Source organism: Chaetodon auriga, chromosome 3 (genome assembly GCF_051107435.1).
Source record: "Chaetodon auriga isolate fChaAug3 chromosome 3, fChaAug3.hap1, whole genome shotgun sequence".
In the NCBI taxonomy this organism is placed as follows: domain Eukaryota; kingdom Metazoa; phylum Chordata; class Actinopteri; order Chaetodontiformes; family Chaetodontidae; genus Chaetodon; species Chaetodon auriga.
In genome coordinates this window covers 22181362-22198402 of record NC_135076.1, presented here as the reverse complement: position 1 = coordinate 22198402, position 17041 = coordinate 22181362, and the positions used below count along the sequence as shown (strand labels likewise).

General features: G+C 42.4%; 1 protein-coding gene across 1 annotated transcript; it reads left to right on the top strand.

Annotated features, from left to right (window-relative positions):
- Positions 1-2437: 2437 nt before the first annotated feature.
- Positions 2438-5610, top strand: rxfp3.2b (relaxin family peptide receptor 3.2b). Its single transcript, XM_076726434.1, has one exon. The coding sequence runs from the start codon at positions 2610-2612 to the stop codon at positions 3810-3812; it is 1203 nt and encodes a 400-aa protein (XP_076582549.1). The 5' UTR covers positions 2438-2609; the 3' UTR covers positions 3813-5610.
- Positions 5611-17041: the final 11431 nt, after the last annotated feature.

Below are 17041 nucleotides of genomic sequence, written 5' to 3'. Positions count from 1 at the left end.
GACAGATGCTGCCTTTTTAACGGTTCGTTCACTCACTGAATTCTAATATGCATCATCAACCATGACAGCCCAAATAACCTTGGAACAGGCTGTATAGTCCTTCCCTACCCCACATTCACTTCCTCCCAGTGAATGAAAGAGTGGCACAACTAAGGCCTGCAGTCTTTGTCTTGTCTTTCCCACAGCAACAGATCCTTAATATTACATCTGCTTCACCTGCATAAAACACACCTGAGCTGGTTTACAGGATCCACCAGACTGCCCTAGAGAATGCTTCTGCTGATTCGTTGGCTGCATCAGTGACCCCGTGTATGTCAAAGATGACAATGACAGCTTGTTGCTTGTGGTCCCTCCTTGAAGCTGGAGCTCCTTGCTTCCTTCATGGATGAATTTTGAGAGTTGATTGAATCAGTAAACCAGACAGTACCTCCCACGGAGACTTGCTAGACCCAGATCTTTGCCAAAGCTGAAGCCCACATTTTTTCCAATTATTTTGATGGAGTGCAGGCATGAGGCTTTGTCTCCTTTGAGCCTATAGAGAGCATTATAGTATAGGCCCACTGGTAGCAAACAAACTCTGTGATGCCACCTTTGACGCTTCTCAGTGTCTCTGAAGATATGTCAAGAAGCTTTCTTGCTAACAAACATTGCAGAAGTTGGGACTCTATGCCTCTCTCCTGCAGTTTAGGAGCTTTTGTGCAAAGTAGCACTTCACTTTAATTGTATATGTGATCGTAGAGACAAGAGACATACACAGTCCCAGGTACTCCAATAACAATCCCCTCCTCCACTGACATTAAGTCACACTTCCTCTTCTTGACCCAGGGCAGCATCACCTTATCTTTATAAGAAATAGCGTTACAATACATAAACTTAATCACACACAAGCAGGGGACTAAAATTACCAGATGTGCTAAATTGGCTACATTCCACCAGCCTTCGCCATTACTGCATCCACTCTGCCATCACAGCATTACAATTACAATTACAGTTCGTTCACTTGAGGCAAACGTCACACATAATAACTCGGAGTAATTGAAAACTGGTTTGGTATGCAACCTGTGAAATATCACCTGCTCAGTAAGCAGCCTGTGTAGACTTATTCTACATCAGAGGGTTGAACACCTAGAACATTAAAGCAGGCATGCTGTCAGTGCTTGCATATTTGGGGGTTTAAGAGGTGTTAAAATGACAAGAACTGGGTCGCAAGGGATTAAAACAGTGGAGATTAATTTTTTCATCCGGTCATGTCTTTTTAATTTTGCTCAAAAATTTGCACGGAGGGATTACCGACAGACAAGGGAAGCGATTGCGAAAACTTGTTGAAGGAGTAGTTTGTAGTCCAAAGACAACTCAATTTTGTTTAAAATTGTTTCTGCCCTTATTCTGATATCTGCCTGGGCTTCTGTAACAGCAGCTACAACATGTGGGACAGTGCAATTTATATGGAAAAAAAAAAAAAACAGGCAGGAAATCTAGCATGAGGCAAAGCACATCGATTCTGAGCCACAGAATGCTTTTCAATCAGATGATATCGCAGGGATTTTCTACGAAGAATTCAGATAAATGTTTCCCCGTTTGTAATGAACTCTATGATTTTATTTTGAATATATTTACTTCTACTGACTTTGGGGGAATTTCTGCAGACCTCACCCCTCTGAATGCAAATAACATCTATTGGATTTCGTGTGGGATAAAAGCTAAAACATTGTAAAGCTAAAAGTATACAGGCTAAAAACTAAACACAGAAAACATTTGGACAAATGTTTAGGATCATATGTCATGTTTAAAAATGATGAGGATGATGAGGATGAGGATGATGATGATGATTGGCAACAACATCTTTATATTCAGTGTGTTCCTTTATTTATTTTGGTGGTGTGTTTAAAATTAACGCTCCTGAGCCCTCTTTCTTTCTCCTGTAAAAAGTTGCACCAGCAAGCAGGGGATTTGTTAAAAGCATATATACAATATAAGATAGTAACTACGCTGTGCAAAATAGCTTAATCCTATTAAAATTTAACATGCTCGTTCACTGTTAATATCTCATGTCCCTGGTCCTCCTCCTGCGCGTCCCCATCAGATGTGTGGAAGGAGAAGATCAAAAACCGGACTGTGCGTAAATGTACGGCACAGGCGCTCGTCTGCATATTTTACGCGCGCTGTTGCCTCCGCGTCCCCAAAGCTCCCCTTTAGAGGCGGCACAACACAAACATGATTATCTAGAAGGTGTTTTGTCAAAATACATTAAGCTTCACCTCTGACGGACGTGCGGGGAGGCTTTGATGCGGCGGAGGCGATCAGAGCATGGATTCACTGTAGTCCAATAATCTGGTGGCTGCTGAGGAGAAGAGCGCGACTGAGCCCTGCGCGTTCACGTGGAACCTATAAACGGCCGTGGCGCGCAAGGCTGCGAGTAGTCCTGCAGAGAGGAGAAGAGGATAATCGTGGCAGAGGATTGCAGCTGTAGCGCTGTGGGAGATAACGTGACACAGATCCAACAGGAATCCTCAACATGCCATCATCTCAAACTTTTTTCTCTCTCTTTTTCAACACATGGCTGTCCAACTTTGCTGTGCAGAGTGATATGTGAGCAAGAGAGCCCAGCCATGCAGCTGAATGAGACTGGAGTTCAAACACTGGCTCCAGAGCCATGTGAGCAACAACTGCTACAGGAGGACAATGCTGGAAACTGTAGCGGAGGTCCCACCGGCAACCTGTCGCTGCACTGCTGGCTGCAGCTCCTCACCAAGGAATCCATCATGGAATTTCAAGGAGACAGCTCCAGTCTGCTGGTGCGTGTGATGATAGCATGTGTGTACTCTGTAGTCTGTGCACTCGGGCTGGTAGGAAACACACTGGCTCTGTATCTGCTGCACTCACGCTACAGGCAGAAGCAGTCGTCCATCAACTGTTTTGTGATGGGACTGGCTATCACAGACCTCCAGTTTGTTTTGACTCTACCTTTCTGGGCAGTGGACACAGCCCTGGACTTCCGCTGGCCGTTTGGTCGCGTGATGTGCAAGATCATCAGCTCTGTCACCACCATGAACATGTACGCCAGTGTATTCTTCCTCACAGCGATGAGCATGGCACGTTATTACTCAATCTCCTCCGCGCTGAAGATGCACAGCCGGCGGGCGGCGGCCACTAGGGCCAAGTGGACGAGCCTGGGCATCTGGGTTGTCTCTCTGCTGGCCACTTTGCCTCATGCTATCTATTCCACCAGCGCCCAGGTGTCAGATGAGGAGCTTTGCCTGGTGCGCTTTCCAGACTCTGGCAGCTGGGATCCACAGCTTCTTTTGGGTCTGTACCAGCTGCAGAAAGTCCTGCTGGGCTTCCTCATTCCTCTAATCATAATCACTGTCTGCTACCTGCTGCTCCTGCGCTTAATCCTCAGCCGACGCATCACAGGTGCAGCAGGCCCGCAGGTTGAGCAGGGCCGGCAAAGTCGTCGCTCCAAAGTGACCAAATCCATTGTCATTGTGGTTCTGTCCTTCTTTCTGTGCTGGCTTCCCAATCAGGCGCTGACACTTTGGGGAGTGCTCATAAAGTTTGACCTGGTGCCCTTCAGCAAGGCCTTCTACAACGCGCAGGCCTACGCCTTTCCCCTGACCGTGTGTTTGGCGCACACCAACAGCTGCCTCAACCCTGTGCTCTATTGCCTGATTCGCCAGGAGTTTCGGGCAGGTCTCAAGGAGCTCCTCCTCCACGCCACGCCATCCGTCAGGAGCCTGACTCATCTGCTGCGTCGCAAGGCCAAAGTGGCTGAGGCGCCGCCTGCTCTGGTGCTGGTCCAAATGGATGTCTGAGTTGCTTGACTGGTTTACTGTAACAGAGGAGTTGAAGTTAAGTTGAGTAAATGACTAACTCACAAAGTATGAAAATTGCTGACAGTACGATTGATCTGGAGCTGTTAAGACAGTGCTGTCAAGACAGAATATGAAAGATCTTTTTGGCTTTTGCATGCTCGAAGGTTCGCCTTGCCAACAAACTGTTGTACAATTGTAGGGACGTGTGCACACATTTTGACAGCCTGTTGCTCTTACGCGAAAGAAGTAACTCTAACCCTGCTGCTTATTTGTTAGTCATCTAGCAAGCTAAGATTGGTTCATGTGATAGCGTGATAAGCACATGTGCTTCGAGCATGGCTGCCCCATTTGTGTCCCACTGAGGCGTGAAAAAAACTAATAAACGCTTGATGTTATGGCAATTTCATTTGTCTAACTTTAGCAATTATGGGCTACTCGTATTTATGCAGCAAAAATGAAACAATTATTTATTCTCCTCCAGCGGAGCAGCTCAGCCAAGAAGGGCAAATGGACTGTTGCTCAGGCAACTTAAACCCAGTCTTGTGCATGTCCTTGTACAATTGCTCGCTCTCTCTCTCTCTCTCTCTCTCTCTCTCTCTCTCTCTCTCTCTCTCTCTCTCTCTCTCTCTCTCTTCTAACAGGCAGTTCAAGTCCTGCTTTCTGGTAATTTGTCATGATTATGTATAGATGTCAGTCATAAATGAAATTCAAATAGCTGCAGCACTCAGACACTCGTCTGAGATGATCTCAGTTAAATCTAATTGTAAACCTCAATTAACATTTGCTACAGCATCTTCATCATGAGTGGGATTAAACATTCTTTGCACTCATAGTACTTGACTGATAAAGCTAACTGACTGTGAATTGATGATGGAATTACTCAGATAACAACAAGAGTACATCGTGGCCAAGTTGTTTAAAAAACCCAGGAAAGAAAGAAGAATAGTACATGAGTAATGAGGAGGTTGTCTAGTGTGGCGTGATTGTGTGTGTCATAATAACTTAAAACACCGACTAATTGTGAGTAATGATATATGTAAAAGACAAGGAAAATAGTAAGTGCTGTAGATCATCTGTACAATTGGTATATGTGTGAAGGACAGCATTATAGTTGATGGGTTCATGTCTGAAATGGTGAAAAGAGAAACAGATATATATAAGGTACATTAACTTCATTCAATTTCCTGTCCTTTCTCAAGGTCAGATAATATGACACAACACTTGAAAGGCATCAGTATAACAGGTGAGATGAATGCTGTCCTTGAGGAAGCCTGAGGATCAAGAGTTGAGGTGATTCACGGGGGATTTATATTCAGCCAGCACATACATTGTATGCACACAAATAGAAAAATGTGCGCTATTTTTTCTCCCTCTTGCTCCCACCTACAAAACAAACACACACACACACACACACACACACACACACACACACACACACACAACATACATCTGGCTGCGGCTTCCTCACATTCAACAACATAATAAATAATTAAAACTTTACATTAAATTTGCACGTGTCTGTCTTTGCAGCCTATTCACACCAGGCCATTCATAAAAAATTCAGTATTTCTCAATGGATGGTCCGTTGATGCCAACATCAGCGCCCCTACCTGTTAAATTACACAGTTACATATGGAGAGGCAGCAGCTAACTGGCTTGATAATGTGATCTACTGTGAATATGTTGTCTCTCTGTGTTCTGTCATGACTGTGAGCATCATCATGATCTTTTATAGAAGACATTTGTTTGTTTTGATGTTGCAATGGGAAATTATATTAATTGATGCGCTGTGAATAAAATCAAGTGACAATTAAATCAAAAGTCCTCATCTTGAACCATCTTTGATATAATTGTGCCAAGCTGGAATTCAGAGCACATGCACGGGGTGATGAATTATGCAGCTGAGCAGCCAAGAGTTTGAAAAATAAAGTGGCACTAATTGTTAAGGCTTAGCCTTAAGTGGTAAATATTATAGGACTCAAAGTAGCAGACCAATACAGACACAATTGCCAGAAACAAATAATTCAAGTTATTTACAAGGAAAACTAAAAACACTCTCAAACTCAGTGGAAATAACAAAGAAACTATACTGGAGAACTGAGGCAGAGAGGCACAGCGAGCAGGACTGAAGACACTAAAACAGAGAGCAATCATAAGCATAGAGTCCAAAAATACAACAAAATAATCCACCGGAAAATCCACGACAAATCTTAAAAGTTGGGTTTTCAAAGGTTTTCTTTTACTCGATTACTCACACGGAAGGTAGGGTGATCACGCGGTTGAAATCAGGATGAGCTGTCAGCCACAAGTCCAGAAAGCCTCTCCTAACCACCGCCAGCGCTAAGGCTCTAACACAACTCAGGTGTGCAGGTAATTAGACAGGGCCAGCAGTGCACGAGGAAGACACCCCCAGTCTCAGACAGACAGGGGAGACACACAAACAGACAAATAACACTACTGAAAAAGGGAAAGAGGAAGACGCTGGGAGAAGACAAAAGGCAAATCCTAACACTAATGTTTCAAAACAACCTTCTATGCAGACAAAAGGGCATCACATGTTAGACAGAGACTCACTCCTCTGCTGTTATTAATGGGATTTAATTTTCACCTCATCAATCACAAAGAAAATCAGCATTAAAATCAACACTTTGCAGCACAAATAATCCATGAACAAGTCTGTTGACAGAAGTGTTGAACAGAAGTGTTGTCAGATAGAGCGGATTGCTTTTCTTAATCCTCTCTGATGAGCTGGAGTGAAATGATAATAAAACACGATGGAGTGATTTATTTTGTCAGAAATATTCTTTTAAATGCTTTTGAGCGACATGAAGCTAATGCCTAATATCAGTCCACATGTTAGAGTTCCTCAGTTAGTGACTGGCTGACTTCTGTGCACGGTCATAAAATATTATATATCATTGTTATAAAAGCTATGGCTTGCTTATTTAAGTAGGAAAAGCAATCAACTGCACCTGGGCCACAGACGACCAGGGCCCCACAAGGGCTCTAGAGTTTGTTCATTAATTTGTGGTAATTTTAATTGATTGCTAATTTGTGTGGTAATATGCCCCACTAAAGTAATGCATGAAATGATAAGAGCATTAAGGGTCCTACTGTGATCTAATCTACATGTTGCCTTGTGCCCTGTGTCAAAACCTTTATTAGAACTTTTATTATTTCAATTTGTAGATGGTGCATATTCACTAATGAATGTGCATGAAATTAAATCAGCGTAGACTAACTGTCATACAGCAAACCTTTGCTCAAACAGTATTCCAGCTAAGAAGTACTGGTTGGTTTCTGGGGCTGCAGATAAAATGTAATAAATCTGCCATGGGTAGTCTGCTGTGTGAGGGAGACATGGTACATACACAATGCCCCAAGAGTGTGTGATCTCCTTTTTGCCCCAGGTCCCTCCGTGGGTTAATCCAGCTCTGCTTGGGACAATTATTTTCAGCAAATAACAGAGTCAGTGACTTCTATAACCTTTAGTCAGTCAGTCAGAATAGCTGTAGACTTGAATGAGACATTTCTAACTCTGAACCTCGGGAGCATTCATTATGCAGAACATGGATTCTAAAATAACAGTGCTTACTGAGAATTTTGATCATTAAAAGATAACTTTTGCTAAGAGCTTTTTCTTTAGCACTGTTGTGCACTGCTTAAGCAAAGAGCTAAGTGTATAAAGAGCACATCCATAAGAGTCAGAATCAGACAAGTTTCTCTGAATCTAAATGCCTCACATCATTGCTGATCCTCCATGAAAAAACGCTGGTATCAAACCAGGATCTGGTCTTCATACACGTCATCTATTGTTTTCACTCTCGCACAGGGTCACTTTTGTAATTACCCACACCAGCACGATTTGTAGCTTCGACGCGTGCATCATGTAAACCCTGCAGAGCAACCCACAGAAAACAGTTCAGAGTTAGCCGCCTCCCAGTAACAACTGGCAGGCCCTCTGGCCAACAGCCAACAGGCCGCATGAAGACTCAGCATGCAAAGCTCTTTAGTGCATATGTGTTATCCTTAATAGGTCTCCTATCCCGAAGCAGCAACCCAAGACAGAAAAGAGAATACAGTGTTTGCTTTCCTTTAAATTACACCTGACCTATATTTTGCTATCCCTGTATTTCGTGTGTGGTTGACCGCATACACAAAAATAATTTTCACACAGCACCCTCTGCCCCCAGCTGCTGGCTTCGACCTCAGAATAAAACTTCCCTGGATTTATCTCTCCTTCGTAAGCCTTGGCGGCATGTGCTGCATAAGGATGGACTGAACATGGAATGGATTTCGGCTGATAAACATACACCAGGTCAGGGAAGCAAACAGTAACTTTCTACTGAACGTAGATAAATGTTATGTTAAAGCAGGCACCTGAGAGGAAATGGAGCAAAGACTTGATTCTAACAATAAACAGGGAAAGATGCCTGCAGGGCGGAACATGGAGGACTGGGTGACTCACAGAGAAGCCAAGGCAGCAGAAAGACTTTGATCTTTTTTTTTTTTACCGTACTGTCAGGTTTATCTTTTCTATTACGCTATGCTTTGGCTGTAATTCAAAGACCTGTCCCTGTCAGAATGCACTCACGTCCGAGTTCATACTCTCTCTGAAAGGGTCATACAGAGAGCCAAAGCAGGAAGCACTTCATTAGAACCACAACTCACACACAGAAGTCAATAGACTTTTCACAGTACGCTAATAGACTTATCAACATGCACTTAACTACCGTTCATGTCAGCCTGTTTGATCAATACTCGTCCAAGTTTCCCCTGGGACAGGAAGTGGTAGTAGAAGGTTGCACGACACCCTTGGCGCTGACCTTTCTCTTAGGCCTGATGGTAGCCTAACAACACTTGCATCTCTAGCATTTTTAATTATCCCTCATTAGCGGTGCACCGGCTCAGACTTGGCAGAGGTACGCTTGACTTTTTCGAACCACACACGGGATTATTCAGAGGCAGGTGAGACACATAGCGTGTTAATGCCACATAGTTTCCATCAAAGGCTCCTGAGGTGAAAGAGACCCCGTCTAGGCCCCGGCTAAATCGATTATCTATACATGCATGGTAGCAAACTGGGCAGCTCATGAAAGGCAAAGGAGATGCAGGATGCTAATTAGTTAACAATTATAAGGGAAAACACAAAGAGGCTGCAGGTAGAAAAAACCAGCGAGACGCCACCCACTATAAATTAGTGTCAGCGTGTGCACAAACACCTTTATTATACTCAGTTTTCTCTCTTTGTTACTTTAAATCCGTTTCCTTCGGTCTCTCAGTTATTACAATAAATTTCCCACATCTATTAATTAGAAGTTATAGCCCTCTTGCTATTTAATCCCCTTTGTACGGCCATTTATCTCTGACAGCTCTCTTAAATTTGAATCTTATTCCTGATAAATAAAAACACGCTTTCCTCTTTTTCTCAGACTCACCAGTTCTCTCGGGTCATAACTCATTAATCATTCAAAGCAGCATCTTATTCTCTGCGGAAGCTCATTTCTTTTCCAGGACATTTTTTTTTTTTTTTTTTTTTTTTTTACACATTTAAGATTTTCAGTCAACTATGTGGCACCACTTTTTTCCTGGTCATATGCAATTGCAGAGTTACACTTATATCTTCCAAAGTCCATAATTTAATTTACCTCCCCAAAGCAACAGAATGTGCTTATCTCTCCGCTATTAACAGCCTCAAGAGTGCTGAGCACTAACGCAGAGTCAGAGGCCGACTCTCTCCCCCTCTCTCGCTCCCATCCCGGCTTCCTGCTTTGCTAATGACTCCACTTGTGATGCTCCCTTTTCACCTGTTACATTTCATGATTAATGTTCTGCCAGGTTTTCTGCCTGGGGGGGTCTTCACTCAGTGTGTGCGCACCGTCTGGCTGTGATCGAGGTGAGACAGGACACTAATGCCATTTTCATTTGGCAAACTTTGGTTACTCGTGTTGCTGCTGCCCACACAGAGCTTGAGACTAAAGCTTGTTCTGAGGATAACTTTAACGGAGTCGAGAGGAGACAGAGAGCACAAATGCACTGCTGTATCAGAACAGTAACACAAAGTCCAGATAGATTATATGATACATTCATTAATCACAGTGATCCTTCTTGGTAAAATCCTCTCTTGCCTCTTCACTTGTTTGACTCCTTGCTCACTCAAGTGTCTTGGCAGATTTGCACCCTGCATAATATCCACATACTAAATGCACCGCAGAAAGGTAGGATTCAAAAACCCTGAATTTCGGAATAATTTCTTTTATTGTAGCCCAGAAGCAGCAAGTCATTGTCAAGCAACTCCTCCGTGAGCCTGAAATCCCTGCAGATTAGAAAGGGAGGTTGCCTGATGGTGTTGTTCAGTGAACACCCTGAAAATAGATCAGAAAATTTTTCAGGTAAGTCGGAGGTTAGGTGCACACTCCAGGAAGTCTTGTGTCAGCAAAAAGATGCAAATCCCACTCAATCCCCTTCATGTGTCTACAGTTGAAAGTGGAAAGGAGAACGTCTGCTGCTGAGGTGTATGGTTGTGATTTACCTTAACACAAGACTAACTGTCTGCAGCCATGCCAGGGGCTCTGTGAATCTGTGCTAAGATGAGGCAGTGCTTTGAGCTATATGCTAATGTGCTCACCATGACAATGCTAACACGCTGATGCCAAGCATGTGTAATCTTTACCATAATTGTTGCCTTGGTTTAGTGAGAGCGTGCTAATATTTGCCAGTGATCACTAAAGACAGAGTAAACCTGGTCACACACCAAATACTGGATTTAAAATGCTGATCTGATATGGTGCTGAATGAAAAGTTAAAGGATCACCAAAGTTAATACAGTTCGACTGAGGGAGCCATGAATGTCTGCACAAAATTTCATGGTAATCCATCAAAGAGTTGTTTCACTTAAAACCACAAATGTGAGCAAAAGTCCAACGACCTGCGTTCATGTCACAAAAAGTGTTACCTGCAACAGCTGCAGGATGAACACTGAGGTCTCTGCTGACCTTTCCCTGCTGATGATGATCTCTCCCAGCCTTGAGGAACATAGATTAGCCCAAATACCAGCCAGTGTTTCAAGCTTTATCTGTTCTCCCTTGACATGTAATGAAGCCTGGGTCAAAACAAAGAAAGCTTTAGATACACCAGGCCAGAACGGGATAGGTCCTGTCATCCATATCTGGGGCCATTATTATCACACACACCAGGCTAAGTTGAGAAGGCAGGTGAATTCAGCACAGATCAACCTCATATGCATGGAGTCCTGGTAGTCAGGTATGAAAGGCGAATGCTAATTTTTGACACCTTGCCAGTTTGTCATCTCGTTTGTATCAGTGCGAAATAATTAACAGATGGTGAAAGTGATGACGCTGAGGAAAGATAAATAGATGTCGATATTTTTAGCCATGCTAGCTTTAGCCCGGCTCTAAGGATGCCAGTGTTGGATGGCCAGTCCATTACTTTGGTTCAGACTGAAATATCTCAACTATTGGATGGATTACCATGAAATTTGCGTCCAATTCTAATTGTACTTGCTTACAAGGCCCACTGTTATGACCGAACGCCTGCAAAACTTATGATATTCCCATCACCCTCATCTGTACTTTATGTTTAGCACTAATTAGCAAATGTTAGCATGCTAATGCTCTGGACAAGAGAAACATTATATATACTAGACTTAGCATGTTGGCATTCTCATTGTGAGCATGTTAGCATGCTGATGCTAGCATTCAGGTCACAATGCTGTTGCGCCTCAGCAAAGCTGTTTCACAGACCTGCTAGTGTACATGCGGACGGCCTTTAAGAATAAAGGATTATGTTTTACCCTTATAGTGTCATGATCATTACATCATCACATGTCCTCCAAATGAGGACAAAGAAAGGCATTGCTGTTTTGCGGCTGATGCTAATGATAATTGTAACTGCCACCGCCATCATCATCATCATCATCATTATCATCATCTCGCTGCATCATCATTATCATCACCATCATGCACCGTGGGTCACTGCTACCTCTCAGACATATGCAGAGATCTGACTGCTTTTTCTACATTTGCAAATGAAAAGCGCTAATCCTGCAAAGCTGAAAAAAAAAAAAAAAAAAGCTTTGTAAAAAGTACCCTGCTTCTGCAGTACTCCTCAGTGCTCTGATCTATTTGAAGAACCCTAACCAAGAATCGGCGAAGACAAGCAACACGGAATTAAATCTCATTCAACAAAAGTGCAAAATTTGTGAAAAGTTTCAGTGCACTTGGTTCTGTGACAGTGCAGTAAATGTTTGCTGAACCGCACCTCAACATCCCACAGACCGCCTCCAACAGAACAGTGTTCGTACAGCTGCCTGTAGAATTGTATTAGGTGCAGCTAAGAAAATAAATAAATATTATTGTCAAACTATGTCCTTCAAAAGCCTGATTCAGTGTGGAACAGCTACTGCATGAGATGTACAATATATTCTGAAAATGTTAATGATGAAGCTCTGAATTCAATACTGAATGAATACATCCATACAGACACACACACACACACACACACACACACACACACACACAAAAAAAACACTTCGCAGGGTGTCGTAGAGTTTGCTTGTATAACCTGTTAAAGGAAAGCTGAAACACTGAATATTTGAAGGTTATTTCAGTCCTTCTGAGTATTGTTTTTATTTGTTTCTGTGTCTCAAAGATGTTGACCTACTTACTGACTCAATCAGAGCTGTGTGCATTCAGATTACAGGTAAATGAATGTACAATATGTTCTCCCCATGCTCCTCCCGACAGCGTGATGAACAGAGGTGTTGACAGAATATTGAGCTTTATCACTGCTCCTATCACCCCGGAGATAGCACAGATGGTGATTATGTTATCTCAGAGAGCAGATAAAGTGTTTTTATTGTGGTGTTTTTATCAGTCAGATATGTTGTTCATTTCGATTCAGGACAACACCTGGTTTGGTTTTCATATGAATGTGATAATAACCAGTCCACAAATATGCCCTTTAAATGACCTTGTGTAATGAAATTTAGAAATGCCGCCAGAGAGAAAATAGAATCACAAACCTCAGAATTATAAATATTAATTACAAAAAGAACATTTTCAAAGCACTTTTTCCCACTTACCCTCCACTTTGCCAGCGAGACACAGCCCTGATCTTTAAAACTGAAAGACAAGAGAGCTGCTGCAGTAATTCAGTTTATACTGACACAGACAATATTGAGTTTCCCGACCTTCGCCCTGGTGCATGTTTTTCAGCCTTTCAAAAGAGGATGGAACCCACCGTGAGATTTTCCATGGGGCTTCTCAAATAGAAAAATGATTCACAAGTTAGTCCTCCAGAGACTGAGAGCACTGCAATGTAGGTCAGGCATTTTCTTGCTCTGCATTAAATTTCACCTATCCTCATGTGACTCAGCAGTGCAGATCTATCTATCTATCTATCTATCTAGCTATCTATCTATCTATCTAGTTTATGCTGCGAAGGGCAAATATTTCACAGGGATATGACTGTATGTAAAGCTGACTAATTAACTACTATGGTCATGCTACCATGCTCATAGTGCAGCTTAGTGGTTTGCAGTGGGCACACACGAGCCAGCTCAGTTTGCCCTTGTTGTGGGATTGTTTGTCATCTCTGAAGAGCGACTTCACAGAATGCTGAGATGCCGTCTGGAGAGCGCTCTGTTTTCTCTTCAGTCACTGAGAGAAACCAGATCAGCCCGCCATGCTGTGCACTGCGCTGCTCCCCGTTAGCTGGGGAGACCCGGAGCTCACTTGCTGGAGAGATGAAACAAGGTTGCCTCGAAAGGGAAAATGATTTTGATGTGGACTGAGATTAAGACGGGGGTCATGTTGTTTTAAGGAAATCCTGTCAGTTGCAGTATGTTTCATCGCCATCGATTAATCTGCTGATTATTTCCTCAGTTAATCATTTGGTAAAATGCCAGAAAAAGTACAAAATGTCCAAATTAACATATTCAAATTGGTTGTTTTATATGGCCATGAGTACAAAATGCTACGATACAGCTTCATATCACAGAAGACCAAGAAAACCAGCAATATTAAGCAAACTGGAGAACCAGTTATTTTTTGGTATTTTAGGTTAAAAATGACTCGATTATCAAAACAGTTGAGAGCACGTTATGAGAGGTGTTAATACAATAGAGGTCTAAGAAAGTTTGGCGAGCAACTGTTTTGCATTCTATTCAACTCTGGAAATCAGCTCTGGCAATCCAGCGGCGCCTCTTATCCGTGCTAAACCTCTAGTCAGCAACATGCTGTGAATTAAACTGCATGCTAAGTTTAAGAGCGTCAACATTCATAATGTCAACGTCGTTCTTCAGGAACAATTTTCTCCTTGTGACGAGAGTTTGTGTTCTGTAAAACAATAACACAGAGTGACATAACTTACCAGCACGATAGAAAAAAACTCCTCTTCCCCCTCTGTCTGACCTGGGCTTTATGAAAACATGGGAAATTAATTTTCCATGCAAATGAGATTTCATAAGATTAAAGCAGCATATTAAGTTTCATGAAAGAAAGACACACAACAGGAGAAAGAGGGAGACCATGAGAGAGCAGGACCGCATGACTGATCAGGAAAATCATTAAGATTGAGATGCAATAAAGCTTTGAACCAACAGAAAACAATTTTCTTTCATGTTTCTAAGGTCAATAATGGCGAGACTCAGTCATCCCGTCTATTGTGCTGGTCTGCTTTCAAAGTTTTAAATGCATGTTGCTGCTTGCTAACATATGAAGCTGAAAGACAGAGATACGATATTATATGAGAGAGGATCTGAATTTTCCCCTCAGCAAAATGGAAAAACAGATTTCTGGAATTGTTTACCTTTACTTCTTTTATTTGTCTTCCTTTTCATTATATTCAGCTTAGCTGAATGGCTGTTGTTTGTCTTTGCTGCATAGACTACATTACTGTTAAAAGAGTGCCAGTGGCATTTCAGCTGCAAGCGGCTGTCTCGCCTTCTCTCCTCCTCTGTAACACAAGACAATTAATAATGAAAAAACTAAGGATTAGACCTCCCTTCAAAGCTGGAAAAGTTCTGACATTTCAGTGAATTCTGATGTTACTCCTCCCTAACTGTCACTTCAAGTGAAATTGGTTGCCCATTGATCTGAAGTGGTGAGTGTGTTCAGCTGGTGGCTTTGCATGTGTGTACAAAGTGACAACAAGTCTAATGAAATCCATTGAACAGTTGTCTTCCACTGTACAATTCTCTGTATAACAAATATTAATTTGTAGTAAGGAATCAAAGGAGGACACCAGAATAATAAGCAGCCTCATCGAAGCTTCACACTCTCTAAGGCTCCTTTTGTAAGAGATGTAAGTAATAGAATGCTGCAGGAATGAGAAATGCAGGAATGAGTTAGCATTGTTGCATTCAGGTTCCTTTGTCTTGAAGCCTATGGGATTTTTGAATAGGTTTTTGGTTAGATGTGTGGAATAGGGTCTGTGTGCTGTTGTTTAGTGTGAGTCTGCACCTTAACTTAGGAGCAAACATATTAAGATGGCAGATTTTTACATTAAATCTGTGCTGTATTTAGTGTCCCTCGACATGGACAAGGAATAGTCCATCAGGAATGCATTAGTGTTAAAAATGCCCAGAGTGAAAGGTGGAGGGAGAGGCGACCACGCCCACTTCAGAGACAGGAAGTGTATATCATTTCATACCACTTTCACAGCTTGTCATGGGCGATCCTGCTGTTATAGAGCATCTTTGTATAAGCTGCTGCCTCTGTGACTAATTCTAGCTAAGACTCAGACAGAGGGTGTTGATTTAAGTCTGCTTAAACTGGCAGCGTCAGAGTGCTGCCATGTTTGACTGATACCCTGTTAGCGGGACACTTAATCAATGGTTGTCATGATGTCCAGGGTTCATTTCCAGTGAGTAAACCTCCTCGTGACAATTTTCTCACAAGCCTTTATTTCCCACACTTCACGAATGATTATTTTCTCTAAATCCAAAGTGGCTGTTGTGAATAATTGAGTCATTAAAGAAAGGAGTGAAGGGGATAGAGATATGATGGCCTGCAACACTATCTGCTCTGTAATTTATCTTGCTGTTAATAAGTTCTCCTATCTGCACAGAAAAGAGGGAGCATGTCAATCTGGGCGTCTGGTGGTGTCATTTCCCAGAGTGCTGGCATAAGAAAATTGAAATTTCTTTGCATGTAGCCTTCTAGCAGCTATTCATTGATATCTAGTGTTCTGTGTCTTCTGGGTAGCTATTTAGCCTGTCACAGATGGTGTGGCCTGCCTGGCTGGGTGAAAATTGAACCCTCTGGCTATAATAATGTTTGGGAGTGAGAATCCCAGGAACCCGTACTCACTCCCACATAAATACACCACAACCTTGCCTGAAAATAAGTTAACCAAGAAGAAAATGTTTGTAGCCGCAACAGAGAGACGAAGTTGGTCTGAGGTCCACTGCGCAGTCTTAGGATATTCTGCCACTAGGGGACACCACTAATGCATACCATATCTTATAATTGGTTGTGCAGGTTTGAGTGAAAATTGACATCTGAATAGTCCGGTGATTTAAGATTTTGCCCCTTTTTGATCCAGAGTTCAGACCCTGCTGAGGGCAGCACTCAGCGGAGTCGAAGATTAGATAAAGGCAGACTCATATAAGTGCTCCCAATCTGCTGATTGAAGCTGTAAAACACAGTCCTTCTGGTCTTTCTTTCACTGTTTTTAACTGTCAGTCACCTCAAACCTTCAATTTTCATTCACAATTCAAAGCTGCCTCTATCTCCCAAACACAAATAAACGCATAGAAAAAAAAAAGCAATAACTCTGGATTGGAGTGAAATTTCCACTCGTCCTGTGGTCATGTTCATCTCGTACAAAAACTGCTCATGACTGGCGTAAAAGGCTCAGATAATTGTGAATTTAAATTTCATGGTTGATCCGAGAGAGATGAAGTTTTTTCAGAACATCCACTGATTTGTGGCAAAAGTTTGCCTCATTGCAACCTAAGCTAAAGGATGAGTCTGCAGTGACATTCATGCCTTGTCCACAAGGTTTTTCTATGTAGTTTGACCTTTTGTTCACACACAAACACAGTTTTCTTCCCTGAAAATGCAGCAGAGGTGGATCATGCCTTTGCCGCAGCAGGATCAGACCTTTACTTGCAGGTAGCCAACTACTCATAGGTTTTTCTTGATTGAGATTCTTTTTAAAAACAGTGCTTGTTGGATGGGATGAAAGAGAAAAATAAACCCTGC